This window comes from Emys orbicularis, chromosome 7 (genome assembly GCF_028017835.1).
Source record: "Emys orbicularis isolate rEmyOrb1 chromosome 7, rEmyOrb1.hap1, whole genome shotgun sequence".
NCBI classification, from domain to species: domain Eukaryota; kingdom Metazoa; phylum Chordata; order Testudines; family Emydidae; genus Emys; species Emys orbicularis.
In genome coordinates, this window is record NC_088689.1 from 2,668,523 (window position 1) to 2,694,320 (window position 25,798).

The following is a 25,798-nucleotide window of genomic DNA, read 5'->3' on the forward strand; positions in this document are numbered from 1 at the left end:
TGGAAATCATTTTACTAGAAAAAAGCCAAATAAATAGTGCGTGGTTCTGCCAGGAGAACCCCAACACCCCCCCCCCCAGCCATTGCCTACTGGGTATTGCACTCCCCGTCCCCGTCGTTAGCGGCCTTGATCTTCTTCAGCTCCTTCTGCAGCTCTTCTTCCGCAGCCAGGATCTCCTGGGGCTTCCGGTACTGCAGGGAAGAGACACGGCCGCTCAGGGCTCCCATTCCGACCAGCACTGCATGGCCAGCATCTTCATTAGCAGCTTCCCTGCCTGGCAGCATGGATCCAGGCAGAAAGCAGCGTGAAATGTGCCTCCTTTGCCGCCTGCCTGTATCCGACTGGTGCCCGCTGGGGCAAGGGGGCAGCACCCAGGCTAGGGACCATTGGCCACGATTTGGGATGGGTTTTAGAGTACAGGCAGAAGGTGTCAGGTTGACCTCGAGAGCCCTGCAGCTCCCCCTTCTCCCCCAAGCGGGTACTGCCCGGGCCTCCTTGAGCAACGCAATGAGCAGCGGAGCAGGAGAGCCCTGGGAAGTTTCAGTGCATGCTGAATTCTTGACCGAGGCGTGTAATAGATTTTGTGTTGGTGGTGGAGGGCAGGGAGCTGGAGACCCCAGCCCACGACCAGCATCTCCCTGGGAGCTCCCTCGTCACGTCCAACCTAAGGAGCTGGATACAGGGATCAGCGGGGAAATGCCCTAGTCTGCGGCAGGCGGGTCAGACCAGAGCTACAGGATGGTCCGGCTGGCCTAGTTCTTCTGGAGCAGCAGAGGGCCCTGAACGCTGCCTTGACCAGGATCCTTGCCCAGCAGACTTTGCTGGTCGCTGGCCTTTTCAGTGTGGGACAGACAAGGAGCTGCAGCTCTGAGGTGACCATTTTGCCTCCGCTGGCTGCAGGCAGCCACTCCCCCCCCCCCCCCCCCCAGCTGGCGAGTACCTTGAGCCCACAGCTGTGTCTCACTGCAGAGCTCGCACATCCTCCCCTGCCCAAAGCACTGGGTGACCCTGTGTGGGAGTAACACTGAGGGGCCCCCCAGGAAAAGGGAGCTGGGGCGGGGGGGTCTGACCAAGGAGAGGGGGCGAGTTTGCTGCCCCAGGAAGGGGCGTGTTCCAGGCCTCAGGGGCGGCACTGGAGAAGGCCCTTCTGTAACACCTTGCGCTATTCAGACAGCTGCTCTAGGCAGAGAGCACACCCCTGCGCCCAAGGGCTGCCTGGCAATGGGCGGACTGTCAGCACATACACTGGCTCTCAAGTACCCATCAGGCAGGTCAGCTCTGGCACTGGATCCCCTCTGGGACCTCGGGCAAATCTCCTCTCTCGGCCTCCCACACCCTAGCTGTGAAACGGAGGCTGGACAGCTCCCGCACGGGCTGGAATCTCACCGTGATGATGAGGGTGGCATTGGCATAAGTGAAGCTCAGGGCAGCCGCGTCCAGGGGAAGCTGGAATCTGTCCATGTCAGGAATGGGGAACTTCTTGTAATACCTGCACAAGAGCACAAGAGAGGGGAGAGACTGAAATTCTGTCCTGCACACCAGCGAGGTGACTCTGCTAGGCTAACGCCGCCCTTCGGCGGGCCAGTCTGCTCCCGCCCCCCTCAGCCAGAGCCCTGCCTGCACCTCCCTCGGGCCAAAGCTTTCCCAAGTGCCCACCGATTTGTGGTGAGGAGCTGAGCGCCCCAGCCCCCGCTGCAGGTGCTCCGCACTTCTGCAAATCCGACCCCAGGTGTCTGCTGTGGGGAACCCAGTAATGGAGGGATGCGAAAGGAGCGGCCGCTCTTGAAAAGGCAGCCCTGCCGTCAGGAGGGGCCCAGGCCAGACTCGCTCTAGCTGCTTTGGCAAGTCCATGGTTTCGTAGCGAGAAGCGAGCGGCTGCCATGGCTGCATCCTCGGAGCCAAGCGTGTCTCGGAAACTGGCTTCTCCCAATCTGGCCCGTGCTTCCGAGCAGACTGAGAACGAGGGGCCGACGTGGGCAGGGCGTTGGCCTTCCCCCTGTCTTAGCACAAGGGCTCTGAGATGGAGTGCTGCCGGCCTGGCAAGGTGCACGTAGGACAGCCTCGCGCTTCCTCCGTGTAGTCCCACTTCACGCTGCCATTGCTGCTCCCCTGCATTCCAGCTGAGGGCGTCTGGGCTAGCGTGGGATGCGGAGAAAGGGGCAGCAGCCGGCTCTGTTGCCCCACTCTCGGCTGGGCAGCCAGAACCAAGAACAGCTTCCCAGAGTAGTCTGGGGAGCTTTATGCTGCGTGCAGGAGCAGAGACTTATCCAGGGAGGGAAGGAGGTAGGTGCACATGGCCCATTAACACACTAATAAGCCCTTGTAGCCTCATTTTCCTGCCTGAGGTAAGGCACAGAGAGCCCCATGGGTGATGGAATGGATCACCCAATGGTCGCCTGCTCTGTTCATTCCCTCTGGGGCACCTGGCATTGGCCACTGTGGGAAGACAGGATACTGGGCTAGGCGGATCTTTGGTCTGGCCCAGTATGGCCAGGAACTCCACTCTGCAGGCTCCCGCTGCTGGGGCTTTAACCACAAGCCCCCGCCCCTTGCGGCTTGCTGGCTGATGCTGAGCCATCCTCTCCCTCTGGGGGCTGACACCCTCCATGGAGATGGTTCATCCCCCCTCCAGCCCTTGTTGAGGTTTCAGGCTTTCATCCTCCATCAAGGCCTGCAGCCCCATTGGCCTGTGAAACTGACACGTTTCTGGCCCCAAGGTGCCCCGAACTGACCGGAAAAGGGTTTATTTCCTACTGTCAGAGCATGAGCGATTCACCTCCATTAAGCTGGCTTTGCATGAAGCCCAGCGTCTCTCTACCTCTGCCCCAAGTGCAGCTAGTTTATTTTCCAAGTCCTGGTGAAAACAGATACAAAGGGCAAATGGCTCTCCCGCTCAGGAGGAATGCAAGCGGTTTGTTACCGCAGGGCTCAAACCATTCTGTGTTGTCGCTGCTGTCGGTATTTGGGAAAGGTGGCAGACATGGATAATAATGGAAGTGTCAAAGGTTAAACAGCAGAGATTAGATGAACACAAAGACATGGTAAGGAAGTGTTACCGCTTAGACAAAAACCGCAGTACACAGAAAAACCCACTGTTTGAAAGGGCTCGGGAGCCATCAATGGAAACACCAGCCTTCTGCTGCCCCAGGACTGAGGCGCAGGGGAGAAGAATGGCTTTGACTGGCCTCAAACTCAAATCTGTGACAAGATCAAAGGAAACCAGATCTGCCTGGCCATCCCCCTCCTCCTTGTAACATTACCGCTACCTCTGGCTTCAAGAATTGAATCAGGTTCGGCGGGCGGGGAGGAGGCGGCTTTGTGGTTTTGTTTTCAGAATTTACTTTAATGGATTTATTTTACAGCAAGAGGTTTTAGGCAAATCCCACTTGAGCAGCCTTCCCCGTGGCCAGAGGGAATGGGAGCGGCTGGGCGGAAGCTACCAGCACCCCTTGCCTTGGGTGCGTGGCTCTCGCTCAGGGGCCAGCAAATGGACTTGTTAGCCCTGCTCGGGCCACTGGCATTCTCTGCCCTGGGCTCTCCCCTTGTGGCAGAGGTCGGAACTGCACTCTCAGGCCGCTCCTTGACTAGATGCTGGCAGAGGTTATGTGTTGCTTAAGTGAATTCATTGCTCGTCTTGTCTGAAATGGGTTTACTTGGAGAGAGAATTCTAGATTTACGAAACCCTTGACTGCAACGTAGTAACTGAGGACTTAGAGCCAGAGTCCAGACATTCAGTTGCGACTGCTTTCCAACCAGAACCTCTCCCCCTTGAACTGCTGTGTTCCCCTGGGTAACGAGTTAACTGAAATGCGAAGTGCTGCGGGAACTCTGGGATGGTTAATTTCTCTCCTGTGATGGTGTCTGGGATGGTTAATTTCTCTCCTATGATGGTGCATTAACCACCTGTGGATTCATTTCCTTTACCAGTGTCTGCTTATTACTAGTCAAGTAGGGTCTGGATCCAGGATCCAGAAGAATTCAACTATCTAAGGCATTGGGCCCAACGCACCTGTCATCTGTAGGGGGTGTGATCCTTCTCAATGAAGTCAGTGATTAGAGCTCCCACTGGCTATGGTGGATAGAATCGGGCAAGAGGGGCCTAGGACCAAGTGATCTATCCGAATTGTCCACAAGGGACGTTGGCCTGCTCCATAACTTGCTTCAGCTGCTGCTACTTCCAGAACTACTTCCTAGCTCCTCCCCGCACAAGTTTGCCGTAGTCAGCAGGAAACAAATGAAAACTAATTTAAAAACCAGAGCACAAAACGGACAGCTGTAAAGCTCCTGGCTAATCCCACTCAGGTTGGCTTGTGCTCACAGCTGCAGCGTGGCCAGTGGAGTTGACAGTCCTTTAAGGAGAGCAATTTTCAGATCCTTATAACTTTATTTCCATAGCAAGGTTCCTCAGACATCGCCAAGGTACTTGTCATTGAAGTAACAGGGCAGTTTTAAACGTAAGCCCTTTCTGAGTGACCTGAAGTTCCATCTGCAGGCTAACAACTTTCAGCTCCCTCCCTAACACGCTGCCACAATAACCCGCACACTAAACACAAACAGTCCAGGCCCTGTCCCATTGATGTACTTGATCTGTATGGGCTTGGGGTTTGATTCTGATCTCTCACTAGCTTTACAGCTGTGTAATCATACTGGCTTGAATAGAGTCTCTTCTGACTCTCACTGCTGTGGGAGGAGAAGTGGCCTTTTCAGAACATGTGCTGCCTGGAGCATAGCACATTCTCTTTGCTAGTATACTGTCCTCCACAGGCTTGTGATCCTCACAGAGGACCTCCGAGTGCCATTGAAAACAGTGAGTACTAAAAGTGTTCAGCCTCTTGCAAAGTCAGGCCCTGAGATTGTCCATTGGACCTCAGAGTTACGAACACCTTGGGAATGGAGGTTGTTCATAACTCTGAAACATTCGTAACTCTGAACAAAAAGTTATGGTGGTTCTTTCACAAGTTTACAACTGAACATTGACTTAATACAGCTTTGAAACTTTACAAAGCAGGAAAAAAATTCTGCTTTCCCTTTATTTTTTTTAGTATTTTATGTTTAACACAGTACTGCACTGTATTTGCCTTTTTTTTTTTTAATTTTTTTTTGTCTCTGCTGCTGCCTGATCCAGTTCCAGATGAGCTGTGTGGTTGACTGGTCAGTTCGTAACTCTGGTGTTCTATTGTACAGCGCCGAGCACGCTGCCAGTGAAGGGAAGAACACCCATTGATTTGAAGGGGAGCCGGCTCAAACCCTAAATAAGAAGTCGTCGGACACGGCCAATTTCAGCTCCAAGGCTACTAGTTAAGTGACTGATGGGAGAGGTTCTGATAAAAATGCTTCTAGCACTTAGAAGCAATCATCTAACGCTGCCCATTCAGTGAGTATCCTTCCCTTCAGGTTAATGAAATGGCCTGTCACTTCAGTACTCCTGTGCACAACCACTCACTCCCGAGCATTTGTGAATGTCCCTGTCCGCCCGCCCCCTTCCCACCTTCCAGCTGGTGAACGAGCTTCAAGGTGAAAATGGCAAATGTACACGCATGTGCAAAACTCTATGCACCATCACAGGTTGGCCTGCAGCCGAAACGTTGCCATTCTTGTCACTCAAACAGCTCTCCAGAGGCAAATGGAAGGGTGCCGCCTCTACATAGAAACCCCTCTACAAGCAAACACATTGAGGGCATGGGAGGCAACCGCCTGAACCCTGCTCCGTGCTCCGAGCAGGTGGAACAAACCTGAGCTGCGTGATGTTGAGCCCTGGGACGTGGTTCTGTCTGAGTAACTGGCCACTCTTCCCCCTCGAGTCCCAGTTGTGTGGATTCAGCCTGCACCTCCCCAGGCTGAGAACCCCAAATGTTCAGCACTTCCTTGGGAGCACAGGCACCTCTACCCCCATCCTTCCGACCTTGTGGTTATTAAATGCTGAGGGGTGGCCATGTCCTGTTCCTAGTGCAGCCCACCGTACCCCCCTCTCTGTGACTGCGGGGGAACTTGGCAGAGGAGGGTTACGGCTGCCACTTGTTCCCTTTGCTTTCGTGCAGGCCTTGTTAAATGTCACAGGAACAGTTATTTGGCAACAGCGCCACCTACAGCCAGTTACGAGGAGCTGGACTAGAGGGCTTGGGTGCTAAGCAGGGCAATCCCAGAGTGGGGTTCTCCCCAGTAACCTCATTTCTGTCTCCAGCGACACTGTTCGAAGATGGAGAAGAGCAGAACAAGGCAGCTGCCTCCAGCTCCTGCTAAGCAACCCCTGGAATGTCCCCAATTTGCAAGTAGGCCCTTTCGCACATGGAAGGAAAGGGAATTTTCATTCACATCCCTCCTTCCCTTGTCTGAACTCTCCTCCTCTGTCCCCATGACTGCAGGCCCGTGTCTGAACCCGGACTGTAAACGCTTTGGGGCAGAGCCAGTCTCATTCGGTGCACAAAGCACCATGTCATTATACAGCAGGGAATTCTATTTAACAAGCCAAGGGCTGCTGCAGGTCTCAAGGGGTATGTCTACAAGGAGGAGACTAGAAACAGCAGTGTGAACGCTGTGGCTCCAGGGGATACCTGGGCTAGTCACCCCTGCTCAGAGCCAGGGGCTCGGGTGGGCTTGAGAGCCCCAGCTGCAGCATCCACCCTGCAGGTGTCAGTGTGCGAGCTCAAGCCAAGGTCGTGTGAGTCTATCTACCCGGGCTGGGGGCTCACTCCCCACTGCTGTGTGGACAGACCTAAGCTTCCTTTTATTCTGACAGCTCCTCCCTACCCATGGCAGATCCGGGCTGGCTTCGCCATTGGTTGCATTCTCTACTTCTAGATCAGAAAGTTGACTTGTTTTGGGGTAACTGAGGCACCTTTCTGCAGCTGGCTACATCCCCACCCCCAATCTGGGTAGTTACAATGGTCCTTGAGTACAGTCTCTTTCTGTGGCTTCAGGTACCCTGACTTGATGAATTTGATTAGCGTCTCAATGTCGAGTGACGGGGATGTATCCAGGAGGGTACCCCCCAGATCAGGGTAGGGCCTATTGTACATCGGTGATCTAGGAGAGGGAGCAAGCCCCAGGTTACTGACCGCTGAAGAGGCTACTGAACTGAGGAGAATTGCAAGCAGCAGGGAGCTGGCTGGGAGGGGTCCTGGCTCTTCCCCAGCTCTAGTTCTATCGCATGGTCACCAGAGGGTTTGTTAGAGGATGGAGAGGGTAGAGGAAGCCCTTCCTTGGGCAGCGCTCACAGTCCGTGTGAGGCAGTGGGATTGGTCAGTGGTCCTTGCAGTGCCCCCAGAGGGCCTTCCCACACGAAGGGCAGGGAGAGCTGTGCTGTGGGAGGACTGACTCCATCCATTACAGACACACTCTGCAGTTTGCTCCACCATATTGGGGCACATGAGGCATTACACTTTCAAAGGTATAATGCCCCCTCCTCCCCATGCAGCCTGGCCTCAGAACAGATAGCAGTGAACTGTCTGACTAGGTTATATCTGAGGTGCATTAATGGGGGGCCCCAGTCTAGGGAAGAGGAAAGGAGGAACCACTGCCTATGGTATGGCGGGGGCCACAGGCCTGAATACCCGAGGGTGCTGCAGAACAGGACTGAGGTGCAGCACAACTGTTTGGGGCGCCCAAGAGTTGACTAGTGGTGGGGATGAGGGGTCTGCAAAGCCATGTTTATAAATCACCCAAGAAATTGCTCAGGCCACCCAACTGAGCTGGAGAGAACATCTCCCCGGTCTGATCACCTATTCCCCCTCGAGCTCTATCCCTCCCCAATCAAAACAAGCAAGGAGGGTTCGGTGAAGGCAGTGCTGTGCTTACTGACTTCTTGTTGCTGGTACGGACAACACAACAGCGCTGCTCCTTCTCCACGGAGACGCTGTAGACCTCTTTGGGGTAGGGCAGGTTCCGGATCCGCCACTGGAAACTGCTCTGAGTGTCTCTCCTCATGAAGATGGGCTACAGCAAACACAGACATGGCCGATGGAAGAGATGGGGTGGGCTCCCGAGGTTACATGCTAAGGTTACTGACTAGGGCCAGGAGTGTCAGACAGGCAATATGGAGCCTGGGACGAGGCACTCTCTCTCCCTGTTCCCATGGCAGCACCTGCACCTACCGTGAGGGTAGGTTTCCTCTCAATCACTCTCCCACTGCGTAGATGGGCCAGGGAGACTTATGCTGCCATTGGTACAAGGAAATCTGGCCTCAGGCTCTCCAGGAACTGCCCACTGCCTTTCCTCAGGGGCTACAAATCCACAACTGCTGGAGTCTAGTTCTGGCTTTGCCACTAACTTGTGCTGCCCTGGGCATGTCTGAGGGCCTCGATTTCCTCAGCTGTAGAATGGAGACAAAGACTGACTCCCCCCACCCCCCCTCCCGGGAGGATTGACCAACCAGAATAAAGCACTGCATGTGGGACATATAAATAGCAGGCACTGGAGCGGTCACCCTCTCAGTGCTTTACACTCACTGGAATTTCCAGGTGCCCTTTCAAGCTGCTTCATGGAGGACAGACAACTGAGGCAGCCAGCAGGCAATAAAGGAGATTCCTCCACTTAGGAAACCTACAAGTCCCTTGGAGACAGCAAGGCCTTCCCTTTTCTCCCCCGTCCCCCACTTTCTGGATGCCGAAGACCTGAGTCCTAACACAGCTGAGGGGTGTCCCTAGAGTTTAGTGTTCTACCTTGGCAGCAAGTCCAAGGAGATAAGCCATAACCTCAGCCTCCCAGCCACTCAGTGGTTGCAGCTTGTGAGGCTGTAGGTCTAGTTACTGCTGTGAGCAGGACCACCTTACGTACATTGGAGCTGCTTTCCTTTATGAGCTCGGATTCCAGCGCTCCCGCAGTGTGTATGGTCGGCTCTCCCACCTCAAACTGCCACTTGCCGGAGCTCCCCAGAGCAGTCTTCTCTCGCCACTTTCTAGCTGTGGAGGAAAGAAGAAAGGTCACCCCTTTTCTTTAAGCTGCTCTTTGGTGAAAAATCCCAGCAAACACCTCAGGCAGAGCCTTGGCTGCGTCAGACTAGGGGTTTGATGGGGTCTCATTCCCATGACCACCACAGCCCTTTCCCCCAAAGGGCAGATGACTGCCTGCTGCTCCCCGTGCAGCTGAACTCAGCAAGTGGTGTCAGCGACTCAGCCGCAGGAGCTCTTCTTTCGGAGATGGTACTGAATCAATACTCTACGTTGGCTGCAGAGGGAGGGAGACAAAACCAAAAGCTTGACCGCCTGAGGCAACTGAAGCCCTTGTGGCACTTTTCACCAGGGTACGTGTTCCTGCCCTGCACCCTCGGCCAATGCAAATGGCAATGCCATTCTGCCACGCTGAATTCCTTATGGCAGCAGTGCTGCCGTTTGGGTGAGATGTTCCCCATGGTGGCACGGAGCTCAGAGCCGCCTGCACCCAGTTCCGCGCTCATTGGCAGCCAGGCTGGCCCTGGTGAAGTCACTGGGCGTTGCAGGCGGGTAGCTACTGGCAGAACTGACTCTGCAGCATGCCGGGGGGAAGGCTGCGTCCTGGCCAACCACCCGTCTGGCGACATATTCCTACAGCGCCAGGCTGGGGGGGAGTCGTTACTAAGGGCAACTCCGGGGCCAGCCCAGGGACCCTCTCACTTACCCAGCAGCTGGCTGGTCTTCAGGTCGTACTCCTCAGCCATCTCCAGCCCATCCTCAAACAGGTAATGGACCTTCCTCTTCCCTAGACACAACAGGGGCAAGGTGAGGCCAGAACCGGGGGACAGCCCTTCCCCCCCCTCACCTCCCCCGGGCCCAGCTCCTCCCCCATCATCCCCAGCCCCTCACCTCCCCTGGGCCCAGCTCCTCCCCCCGGGCCCAGCCCCTCCCCCATCATCCCCAGCCCCTCCCCCCTCACCTCCCCTGGGCCCAGCCCCTCCTCCATCATCCCCATCCCCTCCCCCTTCACCTCCCCTGGGCCCATCCCCTCCCCCCGGGCCCATCCCCTCCCCCATCATCCCCAGTCCCTCCCCCCCCCCTCCTCACCTCCCCTGGGCCCACGTGCCCTGGCCCCAGACCTTCCCCCATCATTCCCAGCCCCTCCCCCATGTGCCTGGCCCCAGCCCACGCCCTGAGCCCAGCGCCCCCGCCGTGCAGGGAGGGGCTGGGCCCTGCCCCCCGCCGCCCCGCGTGTCCGTGGCTCCAGGTCCCGCCTGGCCCGAGCCCCCCGGTACCGTCTTGCAGCAGCGCGCTCTTGCGGGCCCTGCGCAGCCGCTCCAGCCAGCTCGGCCCCGCCATGGCGGCTAGGCCGCGTCCCCATGGCAACCGGCTCGCTTCCGCCGGACCCGGAAGCGCTGGGCGCGCGAGGCCCCGCCCCCTCCCCAGGCTGCTCCGCCGGGCCCGCCCGAGTAGTAAGTGGCGGGGGAGGGGCTGGTTCCTTCGCCGGGGGGTCCCCGAGTCCCGCCTCCCCCATGGCTGGGCCCTCTTCTTCCCCCTCCCCCCCAGTGTGGGGTACGGGGGCCCCTTCTCCTCCCCAGTGTGGGGTATGGGGGCCCCTTCTCCCCTCCCCCATGGCTGGGCCCTCTTCTTCCCCCTCCCCCCCAGTGTGGGGTACGGGGGCCCCTTCTCCTCCCCAGTGTGGGGTATGGGGGCCCCTTCTCCCCTCCCCCATGGCTGGGGCCCCTTCTCCTCCCTCCCCCCCAGTGTGGGTTACAGGGGACCCTTCTCCCCTCCCCTATGGCTGGGGAGCTGGGGCCCCTTCTCCCCCCTCCTCTCCCCCCAATGTGGGGCATGGGGGCCCCTTCTCCCCTTCCCCCTCAAGCTGGGGTCCCTCCCCCCAGTGTGGGGTACCAGGGGTCCTTTCTCCCTTCCCCCATCCCTGGCGTGAGATCCCCTGAAGGGGTCTGGCCCACAGTAAGTGCTGAGCGCGGGTCTCAGGGTTGGTGCCCGGAGATAGAGGCATCCAAATCACTGGTTGCCCGGGTGGATTTGATTTAAATCACTAGTCAGGAAGACTTGATTTAATCATGATTTTCTACATAAAAGTGCATTCTTGTTGGTTGTTATAACCTTAATACATATTCTTCACAACTCAGAGATAGATGTAGGTTTCATTTTTAGAAGGTACACACTATGCATTTTTAAACAGTGATTTATTTTGAAAACTTTTCAGATTAGTTTTACAGCTATATCAGAAAATGAATGATTGTTTGGTTATTTCATTTACCAAAGGTAATTGAAGCAGATATTTATGAAGTCATTGGGAGGTGAACTATCTCCAATTCAACAGGTTAATCATTAATATTTGGTGGATTTTCTTGCCATGTTGTATTAGGAGGAGAACATCACCAGACAGACATTTAAATTGTTTTATTTAACTAAAACAACAACGTTAAGTATTCTGGATTTTTTTCTTCAACAGCAAACATACAATATTGTAACAAAACACGCATCTGTCCCTCGCTTCTCACGTTTATCTCCAGACTTCTCCTTGTCCAGATCTATTCCGCCCCCAACTATCTTCTATTCACTGAACTTTTTGAAACTTTGCACTTTTAGAGAGAGATAAGGGATTGACACTGTGTACACAAATTTGCAGAGGGACAGTAGGGTTGAGGTCTGTTATTTCTCACCTCTATACATTATTTATTTATTTTAAAACATTTTTGCTGTTAACAAGCGTGTTACCTCTGGAGACACAAATCCACAGTTTGAGAACTGCAAAACTAAGCATCTCTGATGGTATCTCCTAAACTGAGCACTGAGTCCCATTGGGTAGAGAGAAAGATTAACCTAAATAATCTGTACAGAAGCCCCTGGAACCCCATAAGATTGGGTCCCTAATCCATGAACTATTGGAACTCGTTTACAAAACTTTTCTTAAACATGACATGAATATATTGTCTCAGACTATAGAATTAGAATTTATAATCCCTATTCCATGGTGAGATATCTTTGAGCTATAATGTATCTTAATTCAAACTATCTTTAGATAGTTTTTCCCTCAAAAAACATTTTATCAACAAAATCTGATTTTTTTATTTTTTTTTATTTTTTAAAATCATTGATTTTTATCCACCCTGCTGGTTGCTTTTGAAATGCCTGCAGTGAGCTCTGGCGTTCCCCCCTCCCATCACAGCACCTTGCTCTTCGCCCTGAATTGCCTGGCTGGGGTGTGGTGCGGTCCAATCTGGGATCAGTGCGGCAACTCCACTTCTAGTATTCTTGGCCCGTAATGATCTCCGGAGTGTCGGGTCTGTTTGCAATGTGGTGGAAAGCTCTGAGTTCAAGAGGATTTTACTTCAGCCCCCAGAATGCCATTTTTTAAAGGAAGCATCTGACAAAACTTCATAGGAACAGAAATGTTTTCATGAATTAGAATTTTTAAAATGTACAGGTTCTTTTTCTTTCTTAAGTTAAATCTTCCCCTCTAGTGTTGAAAACCAAATGCAGGGTTGTGTTGGCCTTGTATGGACACTTAGCTTGTGTTCCTGTTAGAACCAGACTGGCTGTGGGTTTATTATATCTTGCAAGCCACGCAGGGTCGGGCTGCCTCAGTACTTGGATGAGCGATCTCTAAGCAAAACCCAGGTACTGCAGGAATTGGACCCTCTCAGAGTCCATAGAGAATCAGAGCTCCAGCATAGTGCTAGCGGACTGTGATGCCGGAGGGTTCTGGCTTTTGGATGGGATGAAAACGAAGGCCCTGATCACTCGTGGATGGTCATTAAAGATCACAGTCGCATAGAAATGTAGGGCTGGAAGGGACCTGGAAAGGCCGTGTAGTCCAGCCCCTGCCCTGAGGCAAGATCCAATGTTATTTTTGGGGTGTTAACTCTGGTGGTGTGACCAAATATGAATTCAGTTAGTTACTTTATACCTCGCTAATTTTCACTTGCAACTGAAACTGGAGACCAGGTTCTCCTCCTTTTGCTGTCCTAGGTAGCGATGGTGTCTGAGTGTTAAATGGCCGCCACATCCCACCCCAGAGGTGGCTGCATTTCAGTGCTGGAGGAATCTGTTCCTCTGTCTAAGCTGGGAAGTGGCTACAAGGTGATTACTATATGTGGAGCTGGTAGCAATGCCTGCAGTTAGTTATCTGACATGTTCCATTAGAAGAACCTCTTCTCAGTTGCTTATAACTTTGCCAAACTGTAGCTGAAATTTTCCTTTACGGCTGTCTGCCTCAGGCTGAGTATTTTTGGAAAGTTTCAGTAAAAACGGTTCAGCTGTTTCTGAGAACTCAGTTAGGGAAACACATGTTTGCCCACATGGTGGCATTCTAAACAATTCTTGTCTTTATCTTTGGTATTCAGTGAGTGGAACGTTAACTGCCTGCCAAGGGAGGGGACACCCTGTAATGATAATCCATGGAGCCCAGGGGAATTGTCAAAGCCTTTCCAAAGAGGAAGAAGATGAGGGATGACTCAGAGAGGAAGGTCCCTCCACAGGTGCTGAAAGAGGAGGAAACCGGGAGCATTGAAGGTACTACCCACACCCACTCTACACAATCTGTCAGACTCATGTCCCTGTTTATTAACTGCAGATGTAGGGTGAGATCTTTCCTGAAGTACTATCAGATCATTTGGTGCCAAGCAACCCTGATGTCCGGGGGATGGGGAGGGGGCTGTGGCTAGGCAACTCTATGTGTCAAGCCAGGGCACCCCATGGTCTCTGTCGTCCTGGGGCCAGACACTGCTGACAGTCCCAGTAAGGCCATGCAAGGTATGTAACCTGTTCCGTTTGGGAAGCTGTTCCCATGTCTCTCCCTTGTGCCTCCTCTTTGTAGAATGGCTGAAGCCGGTCACAGCCTACGTGCTGCCAGCAGGCATCGGGCGGGCCCGGGCAGAGATCTTTCACACGCAGATTGTCCAGAAGGGGGGCCGCGTCTGCAGCCAGCTCTCCTCGGAGGTGACGCACGTCATAGTGTCAGAAGACATGGACTGCGACCGGGCCTTTCGCCTCCTCAGACTGGCCAGGCTTCCCCCCGGGATCCAGCTGGTGAAGGCAGCCTGGCTGAGCTTGTGCATTAGAGAGCAGAAGCTGCTGGATACCACTGGGTACAGCATCTTCATCCCAGACAGGTATTCAGCCCCCCCGGCAGCAGCTCTGTCCCTGCCCGAACTGAGCTGAGATCTTGACCTTTCACCCAGAGACCTTTCATCCATGATGCCTCGTAACCCCCTTGCTGGTGGGGTCAATATCATTCTCATGTCACAGATGGGGAAACTGAGGCACAGAGTGCCAAGGTGACCCAGTGAGTCCATAGCACAGCTGGGAATAGAACCCAAGAATCCTGGTTCTCAGTCACCTGCTCTAACTGCTGGACACATTCCCGATTCATTAGCGATAACAAGGGCATGTTTCTAATACAACGATTAACAATTAAATACCATTTCCTGCGTATTGCAGATGGAAAGCAGAGAGCAGGTTGGCAGTTAAGCCCAGGAACGGACCGGGAATGGACTAGTGGGGGGCTGCAGGTCAGGCCTGAGGCGTATCCGCAGAGCTGTGTAGGAGGAGCCCAGGGCTGGACTAGCAAGGGGTAGACGTGGCAGTCAGTGAGGTGTGAGGAAGCCAGGCATAGCCAGAGCAATGAATCTATAGCGTGGCTGAGCAAAGCTAACACTAGCTCTTTGTCCCATCCCCAAACCAGAGAGAGGATTTCCCAGCCTGGGTTTGGGCTGAGAAGTCTTTGTGTTCCTTGCCTGTGAATCTGCTCAGCTCCATGTTGGCCCCTGGCAGGTACCTGGAGGAGGGAGATCTGCCGAAGGGGGAACAGCAGCTCCTGGGCAGTGAGACTGTCCAACCCCAGCCAAAGAAGGAAGCACTGGAGCTGAAGGCTGAAGCACAGACAGCAGCCATATTGCCTCAGGGCCCAGCCACCTCAGTACAGCAACATGTGGAGGAGCAAAGCCTTCAAACCCAGGTCAGTGTCATCCCAAACACACGCTGCGTGGTTGCTCTGTTGGCTCGTGCTAGCCGAGCAAGGCTAAGAAGGGAGGTCTAGGTTGGACATTAGGAAAAAGTTCCTAACTGTCAGGGTGGTTAAACACTGGAATAAATTGCCTAGGGAGGTTGTGGAATCTCCATCTCTGGAGATATTTAAGAGTAGGTTAGATAAATGTCTATCAGGGATGGTCTAGACAGTATTTGGTCCTGCCATGCGGGCAGGGGACTGGACTCGATGACCTCTCGAGGTCCCTTCCAGTCCTAGAATCTATGAATCTATGAAAAGTGTCAGTTTCTACCCCAGCCAAAAGGCGGCGACAGTGTTTGGGGTTTTCAGCAATGTGGGCGTTGTTATTGCTTCTCTCTGCCTCTCCTGGATGTTAGAGGGGGGAAAACACCTTCTAGGTGTCTGTCCCTGCAGGACCATTCCCAGCCGAGCAAGTCCCAGGGCTTTGGCCAAGCTAAGCCGGAAAACTCCAGTGTTTCCCCTGCATCCTTGGGGAGACTTCACCAGCTTAAGACACCTCCCTACTAGGAAGCTTTCTCTGATACTTCACCCCAACCAGTTCCCCACGCCATGGGGTTACCCCTTCTGACACCCATACAGCTACAAGAGATCATATTGCTTCCCAGCACCCAATCGCTTGCACTCGGAATATACATATCAGGTTGTTAGACTCCTTCCCTGTGAGTCCGTCTCAGCGCAAGGAAGGATGATCCAGTGGTTAGAGCGCTAGCCTGGGACTTGAGACGTGGTTCAGGTCTGTGCTCTGCCAGAGACTTCCTGTGTGACCTGGGGCAAGTCATTTAGCCTCTCGGCCTCAGTTCCCCACAGTAGGGATAACAGCCCTGCCCTCATGGAGTGTTGAGGATAAATCTGTTAAAGATTGTGAGGTGTCAGGTACTACAGTAATGGGGTCGGACAATACCTCGCAGAGGCAGCCTCTCCAGACCTTGCATTATCTTTCCCCCTTTTCTGAGTTCGCTCCCGTTTGTTGACATCTTTTTGGTAAGATGCTCTCCAGCCAGGAACGTCCCAGGGCCACCTAGAGAGTGAGCTGCTCCTCTGCACGGTGGTGTCTCTGCCCCCAGTTGCCATGGCCGTGCTCTGGCACAGAACACCAGCCAGGACCTAACTTGCTGTCCACTGGTTCCCTCTTTGTTAAGGTTTCTCCCTCCTTGTCCCCTAGAAATATTAGCTGGTATATTACAGGCACGATCTCCTGTGCCCACGTTTCCAATCTCTCCAGGCCCCTTCCTAGCATTCCCCTCTCTTTGCTGATATTTGCATCACTTGCTAACGTCGTAATCATCACTATTAACGAACCCCACTATTAGGGGCAATTGTAATAGACGTAGGGATTCCATTGCAGGCCTCCTGCTTTGTGAGGAGTTTTATTATAGTGGTCGCTTGGCAGCATCTGCTGTGGTTAAGATTTGATTGCAGACTTGTAACTTTTTCATAAAGTTACCTTCTGTGATTAAATTTTCCAGGCCTGGTCTGTGGAGGAGAGCAGTCTTTTTAAGCATTTGAGCAACATTTCTTGAGTCATCTTTAGGATTAGGTGAGGGGGAAGAAACACTTTAAAGAAAGTTCCAACCATTCTTTTAAGACACAAGGGTGGGGAGGGATAGCTCAGTGGTTTGAGCATTAGCCTGCTAAACCCAGGGTTGTGAGTTCAATCCTTGAGGGGGCCACTTGGGGATCTGGGGCAAAATCAGTACTTGGTCCTGCTAGTGAAGGCAGGGGGCTGGACTCGATGACCTTTCAAGGTCCCTTCCAGTTCTAGGAGATGGGATATCTCCATTAATTATAATTATTATTATAAGTATAGCAGGAAAGGGTGAGGTTGGAATCTTAGCCTGGAAATAGCCTCATTTACCCATAGGCTCTTTTCTAGGTTTGGAAAAAATGTTTTTGATTTAACACAATGATGAGCATTTGAAAATCACAGACTGACTAAGGCTACAATTGTGCACTTGAGGGGATGTGTGCTGCGCATTCAGGAGTGGCTAGTTAAGTTTGCACGGGTTGCTTTAAAGAGCTTACAAGCCTTGTTGCCGACTCTGAGCTCCAGGCTTCATTCATTTTTTTTTTCTAGGAAATAAAATGCAAAAATCGGTGTTAGTGAAATATTAGGGTTGCACAGTTTACGTTTTCCCACCTCCCTGGCTTTTCTGTCACTTAATGTTCCAACAATGTCAACTCTAGCACGCTGCATGGCATGAAATAGCCAGGAAGTGCAACGCAGCTGGTGGATGATTTCTGAACGCTAACTTTTACATTGCCCGACTTTTTAACTGCGCAACCGTAACACTTCAGTAACACCGGTTTTTGCATGAATATCCACCATGTGCATCTGTGCAGTACCACTGCCCTCCACTGACTGGAGTGTCAGCTCCGATTAGGTGACAATGTCACCCTCTAGTGGCTGCAGCCTGTAGAGCATAAAAGCCATTCCATTGCTGCTGGTTACACTAGTATCTCACATCTGTGGAACCCCTTGCATCCTAGTCACCTCAAAAGTCCAGATCACTCCCCTGATATGCAGCTGCCTCTTTCCCCTGTGCCTTAGGTGTGAACTAGGTGTGATTGGGGGTGGGATTGGTGTATACACAGCCATGGATCATTAGAGAACACAGCCACTTCCCACTACTGTAACAGCACTTCAGCGCACACTGGAGATTACCCACCTCCCCTAGTGCTGTGGTGACTTCCTGCCCCAGGAAATGCTGGGGCCAGTGCCAAGGAAGTGTTTGAGAGACACAGGCATTATTTCGTTGCTGCTTTTCTGTCTCTCCCTGAAGAGGGTCTCTGATGATGAAGGAAGCGAAGGGGAAGAGACCAGCGTCACCCGGGGAGACCTGGAAGCACTAATTTCAGGACGTTGCCCTGACACCTCTTCGGGGCTGTCCAGTGGCAGCTGTACCACAGTGCCCCCTGCTGCTGGCAAGTGGGTTTGTGCTCAGTCCTCTGACAGCAAGAAAGAGAATCACAACCGGCACATCACAGAGAAGCTGGAAGTGCTGGGAAAAGCCTACACCGTCCAGGGGGACAAGTGGAGGGCTCTGGGCTACTCCAAAGCCATCAATGCACTCAAGAGCTACCACAAACCAGTCACCTCTTACCAGGTAACCAGCAACCCACTATCCTGTGAGCAGGCTGAAATCGGCAGGAGAGGTGGGAATAGGGACCAGTCCTAACTCTCAGTCCTGGGCCTTAATCACAAGGCTGCCTGGTCCTCTCTCCAGACGTGCAGTTCCCCGGAGTTGGCCCCTGCCATGGGAGGCTGTGGACATGACCAGTTCAGTCAGCCTGAATATGATTCATTGAGCATGAGTGGTATTTTCAAGTCTTCAAGTGGGAGTAAGAAGATAGCAAGGGGAATGGAGCCTTGAGCTTCTGCAGGCTGGCGGGCCCAGCTTTGGAGTAATTTCCTTCCCGCATTACTGCCTCGTTCAGTTAGCAGCAGCGCAGGGAGGGGCCTTTCTCCTTCTGCTGAAGCCTCAGCTACTGGCCAGTGGCAGAGCTGGATGCATGTCTGAGGTGCTGACGCACTTGCTACATCGCGGCTGCCGATGTGTCCGATCAATGTTCTACGGTTACACTGTGTCCCACGACGTGCCAGCCTGCCGTAAACTGGCCGAGAGGTACCGTGTGCAGAGCCCATGCCCTGCTGTTCCGGTGCTGTCATCCACTGCTTGAGTGCTAACCTGGCTCAGAGGTGTGAACCAGCCCCCTGGGCTTTCCCGCCTCTGAGCCCTGGGGCAGCTCAGTAGCTTGCCCGTTAGCCGGCTGCTCCTTTGTGTTTGCCTTTAGGAAGCCTGTAAGATTCCTGGGATCGGGAAGCGGATGGCGGAGAAGATCCTGGAGATCTTGGAGAGCGGCCACCTGCGTAAGCTGGACCACATCAGCGAGAGCGTGGCAGTGCTGGAGGTCTTCTCCAACATCTGGGGAGCAGGAGTCAAGAAAGCCCAGATGTGGTACCAACAGGTCATTGTCTCCTCCTTTCCTATGGAGAGTGTGTGCTCTCAGACACCGTGAGCCGAGTCGGGCCATAGCGGGCTCCCTCCTGCTATTCCTCTGCCCACCGTGCTCACCGGCAGCGTTTCAGCATGGCTGCTCAGAACGGTCTCTTTGCAAGCAGAGCATTCCCCTCTTTGCTCTGTCACCCCAAGCTCAGCCCCTCGTAACGCCCTCAGCACACGGCCGCTTCTTAAATCCTGTGAAAGCGGCACTGGGCGCAAAAGGAAGCAGCCTGTGTGCTAAGCAGTGTCTCTGGCTGTGAGCACGTGACTTCAGGCTCTGTGAACTGCACTGGCTCCCTGGGTGTTTCCGGTGGGTTGAAGGTGTTGGGTTTGACCCTCAAGGGCTGCGTGTGTGTGAGACCCCTCTCCCTAGGCTGTACTGCCACAGCTGAGATCACAGGAGGTGCCCAAGCAGGAGCCGGGGCTGATGGCAGGACGTTCTCTGGGAAGGGCTTGTGGCCTTGGAATTCACCACTCCAGTCTGGTTTGCCAGAGCCCGTATTTGTTGGACTTTAGGGCATGTACCAAAGTCGGTGTGTGGGGAGGGGTGGGAGTGATAAGGTTTTATGGGACAGCTGTGGGGAGCCGTCAGTTCTGTGGCTTGGCTGCCCTGTGAATGTTTTGTGTGTGGGGGGGTGTCTAGAACCTAGGCTAGGCCTGCGAGAGGCCGCCTGGGGTGTTTCATGTTGGAATCGAACAGGCTTGATCTGGGTGCTAGACTCGCACCCACATCACAGGCTGGCCTGCGGCGACGCTGTGCTGATGCGTGGTGAGGCAGCGTTCGTCGTCGTGACGTCCAAGCTGCACGCCTAACGGTCCTGTGGGCACTGGAGTCCCCACGGGCAGGGGGAGCCGTACAAGTAGGGTCGCTTCCCTGGGTAAGGTCTGGGCCCAGCGGCTTTGGTCACCTGAGCCGTGACACCCCCTAGACCCGTGGTGGGGGCATTGGAGGAGCAAAGTCATAGAATCATAGAATATCAGGGTTGGAAGGGACCTCAGGAGGTCATCTAATCCAACCCCCTGCTCAAAGCAGGACCAATCCCCAAAATCCCTGCAGTGATCCCCCTGTTTGAATGTCTCCATGTGCTCTGGGGCAGGGCTTCCGGACCCTGGACGATATCCGCACCCAGGCTCGTCTGACCAGCCAGCAGGCTGTAGGGTTGAAGCACTACGAAGACTTCCTGGAGCGAATGCCGCGAGAGGAGGCTGCCGAAATAGAACAGACTGTAAGTAGCCCAGCCCCAGGGAATCACAGGCAGGGGGCTGACACCCAAAGGTTCCCACGCTCTTGGGCCTGCAGAGCTGGGCTCTCTCTGGAGGTTCCCAGCCTGTCCCCAAGCAGAGCTGGGACTCTGGGTCCCAAGCTGGGTGAAAGTGCAGGGGCAGCAATGAAAATAAAAAGACAAACAAAAAAGGGACCCAGACTCATTTTGAGTCTTCGAGAAGTTCATTTCCTGTGTCCAGCAAGGGCGTAGGACGTTTCCTGCAGCAGATGCCCTGCCCTGCTTGGAGGAGCTGCCAAGGGCCGAGTTGTTAACTGAGTGCTTTGCCAGGGACTTCCATCTGAGGATCTCAAAGTGCCTGCCCACCCCCCCTCTCCCCCCCCCCCCTCTTCCTGGCTTAATGCAGATGCAGACCTGAGGCACAGAGCAGTTCAGTGTCATACCCCAAGTTTTTCGATTTGCAGTGGTGCTGAGCACAGTCCAACAACTGCCAGGCCAGCTGGAGTCTGGTTTTCCTCCCTGACAATCTGCGCCGTGGAGCAATGGGAGTTGGGAACGTTCCCTGCCATGGCGGTTTAGACGGCAGCAGCCCTGGGCTATGGGTGCTGGGTTTGTGATTCAAAGGGATCTCTGTGGTTGAAATCCCTGGCAATTCAGGATGGCAGGAGGGGTGAGAGCTAGTGGAGTGGCTCTTTACCAACAGAGCAGGGCTGGATGTGTGTGTACAGGTCTGTCCTTGGCACTAATCCCTCCTGTAACTTACGAAGGGGGCAGTTTGCATGTTACCCTCCAGCGCCTGTTCTCTGTCGTTGATCTCCCACGGAACCAGCTGCCGTCACCCAGGTCCTCCTGAGCCACGCAAACCATTGTGCCCACTCCTTGGCACTTCTGCAAAGGATTCTGGGAGTGCCTCATGGGGGGCAGCCATTGCTGGTCATCAGACCGGGGTCAGCATCGTTGGATGAAAAATCCCCATATGAGGGAAACGGGCTGTATCTGCCCCTCCCGCACCCCCCAGAACGTTCCTCTGCATCAAGGCCTTACCTCGCCCTGGACGCTGGCTCAGCCCGGGGCGCCCTGAATTCCCAATCTGCCCCCGTGCTAGCAGAGAGCTGGGGGAGGGCTCGCTCTGTCATTGCTCCCTCCTGCTATGTGATCACCATGGAAGCAGCGGCCAGTGCAACGCTGTCACTCGGCCACGGGGCCTGGCCGCGAAGAATACGCCCCCGTCGGCGCTGCCATCCCCACTGCGGGATTAGAGCCAGCCGCCTCGTTCCCAAGCCCGCTAGGGTGTAGCGTTGGCCCTTAGGGAGGAGGGGTGGGGCTGTTGTTGGTTTGAGGGGATTACGCGTCTCCCCCCCCACCTGGGATCTGGGCCCCCGGAGACAGACAGGAGAATGACGGGATTAGCCACCGTCCGTGCTGCCTCTCACACCAAGATCTGAGGAGCTTTCAGACTCCAGCAGGGCTTGTAGTTGTCTAGAAATCTTCATTTGAGGCAAGAAAGGGAGCAGGGGAGGGGTCGATCTGCATGAGAAAAGCTGCCTGGCTTCTCAGAGCACCTCTGGGGCAAAGGTTAATGGGTTTCTCTCTCCCTAATGAAGGATGATCCTGGAGACTGACTCGGGACAGTTGAGATTGACACCCCCCTTCGAGCCCCAGCCTGCTTTCCCTGCCCCCGCCATTGTGTCCTGGACAGGCTGGGCTTGTCTGAGCCCGGGCAGAGGGAAGAGCTGGTGTTGGAATGATTTGTGGCTGTCAGTGTGATTGGCACCGGAATACCGGAATAGCCCTTCGCACTGCTCCAGCATTTCGGGAATGAAGCCATCAGAACTGGCTGGCTCGCATTGCCCATGCAGAATAGCTGCCAGGTTCCACCCCAGAGGTGGCTGCATTTCAGCGCACAGGCAAAGCAATCCCAACTTCTGTGGTTTGTAAGGCTCTTGGGGAGGGATAGCTGAGTGGTTTGAGCATTGGCCTGCTAAACCCAGGGTTGTGAGTTCAATCCTTCAGGGGGCCACCTAGGGATCTGGGGCAAAATCAGTACTTGGTCCTGCTGGTGAAGGCAGGGGGCTGGACTCAATGACCCTTTGGGGTCCCTTCCAGTTCTATGAGATTGATTGGTATCCCTTGGGATGGGAGGCCCCCTAGCTACCTGTGCGTGGCTGTAGATACGTGGCACTTTAATGGCAAACGTGTCTAATATCATTAGACTGCCCGTTTTTGCCAAGCCAGAGACCCACTCTCCTGGAGCCCTGCTAGGTAGGGGCCAGGCTGTGCACTTGGCTAGCAGGCCTGGGGAGGGAGGTGCGTTACATCTACACCCACAGTGCAGCAGTTTGGTGAGAAGCTCCTGGGCATTCCGGCCTTTGGGCTATTGCTGGGCCATGTCTCTTTCCTGGTTGTTTATCACTTAGCCAGGGGCTGGGGCTGCTTCTCCGGCCGGCCCGCCTGTGAGTTGCTGCTGAACTCTGCCTGCTCAGTCCTTAGTTGCTCTCCAGAGCTTTGGTTCAGCGCAGACCTGCCATAGCAGAGCCAGCCAGCCACGGGGAAACGGGTGGAAGCAGAGCTGAAAGCCTGCTGCCACTCCACCAATTATCTGTAGGCTTATGGGCTCCCCATCACCTGTACCCTGCCTTTGCTTCCCCCACTCTCCGTGCGTTCTGCTGCTGAGATCCCCCATGAACTCCGATCCAGCCCAGTCCCCCTCAAAGGGGTTGGCAGCACAAACTCAGACTCGCCAAGGCCGCCCCGTGACTGCAGGCCAGGGTTGCTCGGCCGTTTTCGGGTCCATCTACACGGCAGCTCCCAGCTGCTGCGCAGACGTTCCCTAAATGGCCCGGTGTGGAGGGAGGCAGGCGGCCTCTGAAGAGTTGAGTGTCTGTGCTGCATTGCGTAGGCAGAGCGGTGCTGAGCGGAAGGTGCTGGTGCCTTTTACAGGCACCGGGCTTTGGCCAGCAGGTGGTGCTGTTTGTGTGGGGGCGCCGTGGAGACTGGGCCACGGCATTAGGAGGCGAGTGCTGGTCTCTGGTTCCTGATCCTGACTCTTCCCCAAGGTGCGAGAAGCAGCCCAGTCCCTGAACCCTGGGCTGGTGTGCATGGCGTGCGGCTCGTACCGACGGGGGAAGGCCACCTGCGGCGATGTGGACGTCCTGGTTACCCACCCTGACGGGCAGTCTCACTGCGGCGTCTTCGGCAAGCTGCTTGACAGCCTGCGGCGGAGCGGTACGTGGCTTGCAGCCGGGCGGCTGGCTGGCACTTTCCGCGATGGGAGGCGAAGGGGTTTGTGTCAGTGCGAGCGGCCGGCGCGTGGCCCTTGCTCTGCCTGTGGATCAGACACTAAAGGGCTGAATCCAGGATGGTCTGTTGTCTTGGGGGTCAGGAGGACTTTCCCTGTGGGTGGGTGCCCCATAGTACCTGCCGCAGGGGTCTTCCTCGGCAGCATCTGGTCCTGGCCCCTGTCTGAGCCAGGATGCTGGGCTCGATGGACCCCAGCTGGTCCCGGGGGCGTTCTCACTCGGGGGGCCTGGGACAGAGCTCGGGAAGCTGGCTGGGTCGGCGCTGCGGCGGGGGCGGCTCCCAACAGGACCCTCGTTCGAAGGCGGCCAAGCGTTGGTGCTGCCGGCGCAGTGGGTGCGGCTTGGCGAGTGCTCCCGTTGCACCCAGAGCCAGTGCCCAGGAGCCCCCTTTAGGAGGTGCCCAGGGACCCGTGCAGTGGATTATGGGATGTTTCCGCAGGAGCCAGGGAAGAGGGTGGGGTCACAGCCCGGCCCCTCCTCTCACGCTACTCCTCTGGCAGGTTTCCTCACCGACGACCTGGTGAGCCAAGAAGACAGCGGCAACCAGAAGAAGTACCTGGGCGTGTGCCGGCTGCCCGGGCTGGGCCGGCGCCACCGGCGCCTCGACATCATCGTGGTGCCCCACAGCGAGTTCGCCTGCGCCCTCCTGTACTTCACCGGCTCAGCCCACTTCAACCGCTCCATGCGAGCGCTGGCCAAGACCAAGGGCATGAGCCTGTCAGAGCACGCACTCCACACTGCCGTGGTGCGTGCCCCCGGCGGCCGCAAGGTGGGGCCCGGCCTCGTCCTGCCCACCCCCACTGAGAGGGACGTCTTCATGCTGCTGGGGCTGCCCTACCGGGAGCCCACCGAGCGGGACTGGTGATGGGGCTGGGCCCAGCCCTCTCCTTCCTGCCCTCCAGGGTGTCCTGGGGGGAGCTGCCAGCTGCCTGATGAGTCCTGCAGGCACCAGTGCCCTAGTAGGGTAGGGGGGTTTCCTGTCAGACACTGAAGGGGGGCAGTCCTTCATCTCGTAGGGGAGGGATAGCTCAGTGGTTTGAGCATTGGCCTACTAAACCCAGGGTTGTGAGTTCAATCCTTGAGGGGGCCACTTGGGGATCTGGGGCAAAATCAGTACTTGGTCCTGCTAGTGAAGGCAGGGGGCTGGACTCGATGACCTTTCAAGGTCCCTTCCAGTTCTAGGAGATGGGATATCTCCATTAATTATTATTATTATTAATTATTAATTATTATTATTATTACATTCGTATCATCCGGGCTCGCTCTGAGCTGGCCCCGATGGACAGTGGCTGCTGTTGCTGCTAGTGGCACTTTGTGACTGTCCAGCCAGGCCTGGGAGTTGGGGTATCACCAGCTCTGGAATGTAGTTCAGTGGCCTGCTGGGCAGGGCCGGCTCCAGGCACCAACACAGCAAGCTGGTGCTTGGGCGGCACCTCCGGATCTTCGGCGGCGGGTCCCTCAGTCCCTCTCGGAGGGAAGCCGACGAATGAAGCAGCGCTGTACAGCACCTGCGAAATACTGCTGGTCGTGGCTTTTTTTTTTTTTTTCTTTCTTCTTCTCTTCGCCGCTTGGAGTGGCAAAAAAACTGGAGCCGGCCCTGCTGCTGGGATCCCTGGGGGTGGGGGGGCGTGTGATGGCCCCTCTGATCCCAGGAGCGCAATAGTTACACATCGGCAGACGTAGCTCCGCATAAGAGACGCACAAACCCGCTCTCCATCCCCGTGCATCCCCAGGAGCTGCTCGTTTGTGGTGCTCGCGTCAGGCACTCCGCTCTGACGCCGTACAGGTAACGCTGCTGGGGGGGGGCAGGAGTGTTCCCAGCTGTCAGGTGAATTCAGTTCTGCGGTCCCCTCGGGGTAACTACCAGCGAGCTCACCAGACCTCACAGCGTGGGCATGCCGTGCCTTCCTCCCGTATGGCGGCTTTCTCCTCTCCCACTCCTGTTTTCTCCAGTGCCTCGCTCTGATGTAGGCGGATGCTGGTTTGTGAACCACACGCTGATTTCTCTCCAGCAGCGCCCGGAGAGTTGGCGTGGACGGGAAAGCCACTGAGCAACAATGCTGCTTTGCCGGCGCTGGGGCACTAACCCAGACATTCACACCTAGCTTCCCGCTGGGCTCTTTGGTCCAGCTGCTGTCTCCTACCCGTCAGCCGGGGGTCTGCTCCCTCCCGCAGTGGGCTGGTGGAGGCTGAGCGGTGCCAGAATGGGGTAGCAAGAGGAATGCTGCTGTCATCGATTGCAAGGCCAGAAGGAACCACTGTGATCATCTAGTCTGACCTCCTGCGTGGCCAGCCAGAAACCTGCCCCCAGATATCCCTAGCTCAGAGCTTTGGAGAACACAGCCCAGCTTGATTTAAAAACTTCGCG

The 25,798-nt window shown here is 55.1% G+C and overlaps 2 protein-coding genes across 3 annotated transcripts; one reads left to right on the forward strand and one right to left on the reverse strand.

Annotated features, from left to right (window-relative positions):
• On the reverse strand, positions 1-10,249 carry DPCD (deleted in primary ciliary dyskinesia homolog (mouse)). The gene is made up of 6 exons (XM_065408159.1): positions 10,163-10,249; positions 9,592-9,672; positions 8,773-8,897; positions 7,799-7,932; positions 1,387-1,489; positions 1-191 (listed from the first exon to the last, which is right to left on the reverse strand). The coding sequence occupies exons 1-6, from the start codon at positions 10,224-10,226 to the stop codon at positions 87-89; spliced, it is 612 nt and encodes a 203-aa protein (XP_065264231.1). The 5' UTR covers positions 10,227-10,249; the 3' UTR covers positions 1-86.
• A 3,048-nt stretch (positions 10,250-13,297) lies between these two features.
• On the forward strand, positions 13,298-24,295 carry POLL (DNA polymerase lambda). 2 transcript variants are annotated; one of them, XM_065407740.1, is made up of 8 exons: positions 13,298-13,412; positions 13,717-14,011; positions 14,673-14,856; positions 17,688-18,011; positions 18,700-18,873; positions 20,006-20,134; positions 23,188-23,356; positions 23,931-24,295. In XM_065407740.1, the coding sequence occupies exons 1-8, from the start codon at positions 13,298-13,300 to the stop codon at positions 24,293-24,295; spliced, it is 1,755 nt and encodes a 584-aa protein (XP_065263812.1). The 2 variants fall into 2 exon arrangements, with proteins under 2 accessions (XP_065263812.1, XP_065263813.1); XM_065407741.1 differs by lacking the exons at positions 13,298-13,412; positions 13,717-14,011; positions 14,673-14,856 and having other exon boundaries at positions 17,697-17,729.
• The last annotated feature ends 1,503 nt before the right edge of the window (positions 24,296-25,798 follow it).

Coding starts and splice junctions, on each gene's coding strand:
- DPCD (XM_065408159.1), bottom strand. CDS start 10,226: ATGGCGGGGCCGAGCTGGCTGGAGCGGCTGCGCAGGGCCCGCAAGAGC. Junction 7,933..8,772: donor TAAAGGAAAGCAGCTCCAAT/GTACGTAAGGTG, acceptor TGTTTGCTGTAG/CCCATCTTCATGAGGAGAGA. Junction 192..1,386: donor ATGCCACCCTCATCATCACG/GTGAGATTCCAG, acceptor TCTTCCCTGCAG/TACCGGAAGCCCCAGGAGAT.
- POLL (XM_065407740.1), top strand. CDS start 13,298: ATGGAGCCCAGGGGAATTGTCAAAGCCTTTCCAAAGAGGAAGAAGATG. Junction 14,012..14,672: donor AGCATCTTCATCCCAGACAG/GTATTCAGCCCC, acceptor GGCCCCTGGCAG/GTACCTGGAGGAGGGAGATC. Junction 14,857..17,687: donor AGCAAAGCCTTCAAACCCAG/GTCAGTGTCATC, acceptor CTCTCCCTGAAG/AGGGTCTCTGATGATGAAGG.